Source organism: Temnothorax curvispinosus, unplaced genomic scaffold (assembly GCF_003070985.1).
Source record: "Temnothorax curvispinosus isolate PA1 unplaced genomic scaffold, ASM307098v1 QBEX01012674.1, whole genome shotgun sequence".
NCBI classification, from domain to species: Eukaryota; Metazoa; Arthropoda; class Insecta; order Hymenoptera; family Formicidae; genus Temnothorax; species Temnothorax curvispinosus.
This window is the reverse complement of record NW_020222454.1, coordinates 1-5597: the sequence shown is the minus strand read 5'-3', so window position 1 is coordinate 5597 and position 5597 is coordinate 1. Positions and strand designations below refer to the sequence as shown.

General features: G+C 29.4%; 1 protein-coding gene and 1 long non-coding RNA gene across 3 annotated transcripts in view; one reads left to right on the top strand and one right to left on the bottom strand.

Moving 5' to 3' along the window:
- The window catches only part of LOC112462678, an 11624-nt gene extending 7284 nt beyond the window's left edge, over window positions 1-4340 (bottom strand). Inside the window, exons 1-4 of one of the 2 annotated variants that reach the window (XM_025028582.1) lie at window positions 4189-4340; window positions 3888-4074; window positions 1114-1373; window positions 858-1019 (exon numbers count right to left, since the gene is read on the bottom strand). In XM_025028582.1, coding sequence (XP_024884350.1) covers window positions 858-1019; window positions 1114-1373; window positions 3888-4074; window positions 4189-4273 — 694 coding nt within the window. In that variant the 5' untranslated portion in view covers window positions 4274-4340. Of the gene's footprint in view, window positions 1-857; window positions 1020-1113; window positions 1374-3887; window positions 4075-4188 lie in introns of those variants that run through there. The other variant, XM_025028583.1, reaches the window with a different exon arrangement.
- Window positions 4341-4475: 135 nt separating this feature from the next.
- LOC112462680 lies at window positions 4476-5224 on the top strand. Its single transcript, XR_003041684.1, has 3 exons — window positions 4476-4637; window positions 4763-4877; window positions 4991-5224. It is a non-coding gene; the product is annotated as an uncharacterized LOC112462680 (long non-coding RNA).
- Window positions 5225-5597: the final 373 nt, after the last annotated feature.

The following is a 5597-nucleotide window of genomic DNA, read 5'->3' as shown; positions in this document are numbered from 1 at the left end:
AAGCAGAGAATACTTTATTTCGCGAGAAAGTCGCTGCTTTACCAAAAAAAGAAATTACAGGACGAAATAATAGTATACATATGTATATTATAATAATTATTACTTTATTAATAATTTTTACGCGGTTCAAAATTTAAATCCAACATTTCTTTGAAATAGACACTGTAGCTGTAAAATCGACTATAGTATATACGTCGACTTTAATTTATCAACAATTTACTGCTTTAAATGTTGTGTTTTGGTAAAGCAGCGACTTTCACGCGAAACGAGATATTCTGTACTTAAAAAAAAAGAAATATGTAACATTGGTCGTTTATGCCTCTCAAACTCTCAATACTGAAAATAGCTGCTATATTTTCGAAACTTTTTTTGTTAATAACTTTTTAACGAATAACGACCGCCGGCTAAAAACTTCTGAAGGTCACTCAGGAGGGTGACCTTGACAACATATGTCAAGGTCAAGGTCATTGAGGTCTTTTTATGCATAATTACTCTGTTTTCTCTAGAAAACACAATAGAAATCTATAAGGAAATAACTAAATAATTCTGATCGGAATCTATTCCAAAAAATTCTGCGTTCTGCTAATGGAATATAATGGCAGATTGACTGCGGAAACTGAGCAGAATCTGTTATTTAAATGATGTACCTATTCCATTTAAATGTTTACGAAATGACAGATTCTGCTCGATTTCCGCTGACAATCCGCTGTCGAATTATATCAACAGGCTCGGCAAATCACAAGTAGATGATACAGGATCTGTTACAATATCTGAGCAAATCTGTTATCATACTGTGGATAGTTTGCTTGGGGAAATAAGTCTCTTAAGTTTTTAAAATATTTTTACGAATACAATACCAAACGTTTCTGTGTTAACGATTTGATTTAATCCAACATTCTGATGTTGAAGGGAAGCAGCAATGGCTCCTATAATAGCACCTGGAGCAATAGTTCCATACGACGTAAGAATCACTCCGTATTCCCTCGGACAATTCCATAGATTAGCAAATAAAACTCTATCTATATCACAATTCAGTTTAATTCAAAATTTTTTATAAAAAGTATATATAGTATATAAAGGTATTTGAAAATAAATGGCATAAAAACGCATTACTTGTTAACTTTTGACCAATCTCTTCACATAATGTACTCGTGCCGCGTGAATCTTCTTTCATTATTGTATTTGAGATAGCTTGATGTAAAGTGCACTGTTCTATCGCTGTGAGTGCATCGAACGGAAAAAGTTCCGGTTTTCCTGGAACCATTTCCTTTATCAATTTATATTTGACACTTTGTCTTCCAGACTGTCCAAAAGGAAGTATTCCATCTCTTTCTTGTACATCTTTATAATGTTTGATGCCATCAAGCTTAAATCTAATACGCATGAAAAAAGGAATATAATACATATGCATGGAGTATAATACATATATAGGGTAACTCCGATATATACGCCGTAGCTAAGGGAAACTTAATTTATCGAGTACTATTTACTATGTTTAAGGCAAATAAATTATTCCAATAATTTATTATTTATACTGTCTACTACTATAAAAAAATAGAAATATGAAATATTCATTCTTTGTATTTAATTAACAAAAACTTTTAGAAACCTTTGCATTTTTGCCATATATCCCATAGAGGTGGGATAAATGACATTCATGGGTGAAATATACGCCTTATAAAAAATTACAAGTAATGTTTATAAATAAGGCAATAAAATTAAGTTATAAAATGTGTAAAAAGTTTATTAAGGCGTAAGAATGATAAACCAATTATAAAACTGAAAGATTTTAAAAAGAAAATAGAAGAACGATAGGATGCATTAAAATTTATTGTTATACGATAAAAAAAAGAAGGAAAAAGAACACAGAAGATTTTGATTTTTACGGAGTGTCTGTACTATGGCATAAATCCCGCACGCTAAAAATGTCGATCGTATATCCTAAACAGGTGGAATGTACAAGATATCAAGCTAAACAAAGAATATCAGTGCTGTGCACTTGTATTTTGCTGTATTCCATCTTTTACTATCCCTCTACACTTATGTTTCATGAAAAAACCTTTTATTACATTCCCTATACAGTAATCATTTTACGTAGGTCGTAATATATGATCGTGCTACTTACTACGGTGAGAAATCGATTCAACTCACGACGGTTTCGTTAATATTAACAGTAAGGAACTGAAATTACAACACAATATTAATATGACATAGAGGCACATAACAGTATAATTGCGAGCAAGTATCTTTCTTCCTTCTTTTTTTTCTGACTTCTGCGGCGTAAATCCTCGCGCGGCGTAAATACCGGAGTTACCCTATGTATACATACATTGCACCAACGCAATAATGCAATATATACACAAAGGAAGATCCAAAGTCCTTATAAACAAGTTGAGTTTATAAAACACAAACTTTACAATTAATATTATACATATAAAAATATTACATATCAATAATATTACATATATGTATATTCTTCCCTTTCCATATATTCCTACTTTTCATACATATAAATATAACATATGTAATAATTTATCAATACTTTATCGTATATAATAGGGGTATTCAAATAAGTTAAAGTTTAACGGTTTGACAGGTTAGGTCGGGTTAAAGTCGAGTAAAAAATTAATTAATTAACTTTGGGCGCGCTACTCTTTAAGGTTATGCAAAATACATAAGTGACTCATTAACCTATCACATTAATCTTTGGGTTAAAAGTGTAAAAATTAACTTTTTACCCAACTTTAACCCGACATAACCTGTCAAACCGTTAAACTCTAACTTATTTGAATACCCCTAATATGAATTATAAAATGTTAAACTTATTCTTGGTAAAAATTTTTTTTTAAATTTACGTGATTTTCCAGAAATTCTATTTAAATTTCAGAATTTTTCACAACTTTAATATAAATTTTATAACTTTTTAGAAACATTTCACAGATTTTATATACTAATTAAAATGCTTTTCAGAAATGTTGACAAAGTGTCTATAAAAAATTTACGTCACGTACACTATAGATTTACTAGTAGTGAATATGGGAACGTATAGCCCTCTTTTCTAAAATTCTTCCTACATGTGAATTCTAAAATATTCCAAGATTTCTCATTCTATATTTTCCGAAAACACATTCGCAAGACACGACATTCACGTTTACACGATATTCTTTATATGTTTGTAATTAGAAAATCGGATATTATATCGATTAACAATGTAATACATAGTCAATAGCAAACCAAATATTTTTCAAATTGTTTTTCTCAGAAAATACGTACACATTGTATATTTTTTACTAAAAAAAATATCAAAATAATTTATAAATCGTTTTGTTTCTTAAAGTATTGTTTAATTATTATGCAATACATATGTTTCAGTCTATTACTTATAAAAATGATCACGTCCAAATAATTATTTTATAAAATATCGCGTTTATTTTTTGAAATACTTAAAAGTATATTATAAATATTCAAATTTATAGATTTTTCAAAGTCAGATTTTTTTACAATAAAATTATTATATTTATTTATCATTATAATTTTTCGGAATATACATTTATGTTGAGTACCCTCAGAATATTCTAAATTAAATTAATATATGTGAAATATATCTTCTGACTATGCAACGATTATGCATGCCCTTTGAATATTCTTGAAAGATTCAAAATACGGATATGAATGGAGTGTTTTTTTTTTTACTAACATTTAAATACACTTTTACATTCTGCAAATATTTCTGAATATATCCAGAATATATATTCTTAGAATGTTACTTCAGAATTATTATTTCATTATGAAATTCGTATGAACGTTATTTCTATGAATATTTCAAGAATATTTAGTATTAGCCTAGATGTTATTTATGAATTTGATTTACGTCGAAAGCTTCGTACCTGTGCATCAGGGAGGATGACATTGTTCTGATATCCATCGTAGAGTAAGAATATGTCTCTGCTTTGCGAATGATATCCAGCAGGACGCGCATGTTCATGGGAAGGTGAAAATCATGCATGTTATTATTCACGTAACATTCCTTAAACTCGTCCGGTATGCGGAGTTGAGATTCCGTCGGACTTATTCCTGGGAGAAAGTTTGAGATGTTGACAATTTGACGCTGAATATTATTCATATTCGTCAATTATCGTGTTTTATTTAAATAATTCACACCACACCCTCGTTAGCTTCTTATCTTACCATAGAATATAAGTAAAATTATGAAAAAAATCCATCCTCTTAGTGACAAGATATTGCCACTTGCGACGCTCAGTATAACGCTCATGTTTCACCTGATTCGTATACTTTCCAATGACTCACGCACACATCCATTGTGCGAGAAGATATAGTAAGATTACGTTCTACTTTAATGCTGATAAGATAGCTGTGACTGCGCAATCTGCGCTTGTTAGATTTATATATATTACGAGTTGAAATTTTCCCTAAGAAAAAAGTATTAGCTCGACTAAAATTAGATCTGTTTAATCTGTTTAATTGTGTTAAATTCTATTAATATGCTCTTATCTCTCGTTTATTAACAAAATTTTAATCCAATTCTATTGATCTGACGGCAACATGGTGCGTCCAAATGCGGAGGAATGATTGTCAAATAATTTTACGTGCGATTTCGTGACAACTAATTTTACAAAGTAATATAAATCTCATAATATATTTATGAAACGATTGGATTTCGATCTGTTCTCTAATAAGGGTCATGTCTACGATCGAGTGGGGGTAGATTACTCATAACATATCGTATCTTATCTGTTGATAGTGATGGTAGGTGTTACTATGTCTCTAAAAAGGTGTGGTGTAGTACCTCGTTAAGTGAAACCGAAGGGTTAGCGTGTCTTTCTTACATAAAAGCAGCAACAGCGTGAGAGAGTCGGGTAAGTTTCCTGAATTTTCAAATGCATTTACATTTCTTTCTCTGATATTAACTTAAATGGAAATATTCGATTCGGGGGAGACGAAACTATTCTATATTTTCCGTTTTTTACAGTCGCAAAATGATTATATTATATTCCTGGATTATTCTATTTACTCTTGGTAAGAAATTTATTATTTCAATTTACGATGCGCAATTAATTTTGCTGTACAATATCCCTGGTGAAAAATTTTCTTGAAATTCTGCACATCATATTTCAGAACTCTCATATAAATTTTATAATTTTTTAGAAAATTCGTTAGACTTTTTATACAAATGGAACACTTCAAAAATGTTGAGAAAGTCTATAATCTCTTTTCTGAAATTCTTTCTATGTGTGAATTTTGAAATATTCCAAGATATCTCATTCTACAATTTTTGAGGAAAACTTTTAAAATCTGAAGATGTTAAGGTATTTTTTTTAGAAATTATAAATTTAAAACATGAAAAATTCTTAAAAATTATTGCAAGTGTAGTATTATTGCAAGTATCTTATGCAAGTGTTTCTTCACCAGGGATATTTATTAAAAATGGTTTAAAGTTAATACAAGTTAAAACATAAAAAACTGTCGATATATGTATATATAATAAATTTTAATAATTTACATGCATTTATATATATATATATATATAACACAAAAGTCGTTTTTGTTCGACCCGACTGGCCAAATAATAAATATAT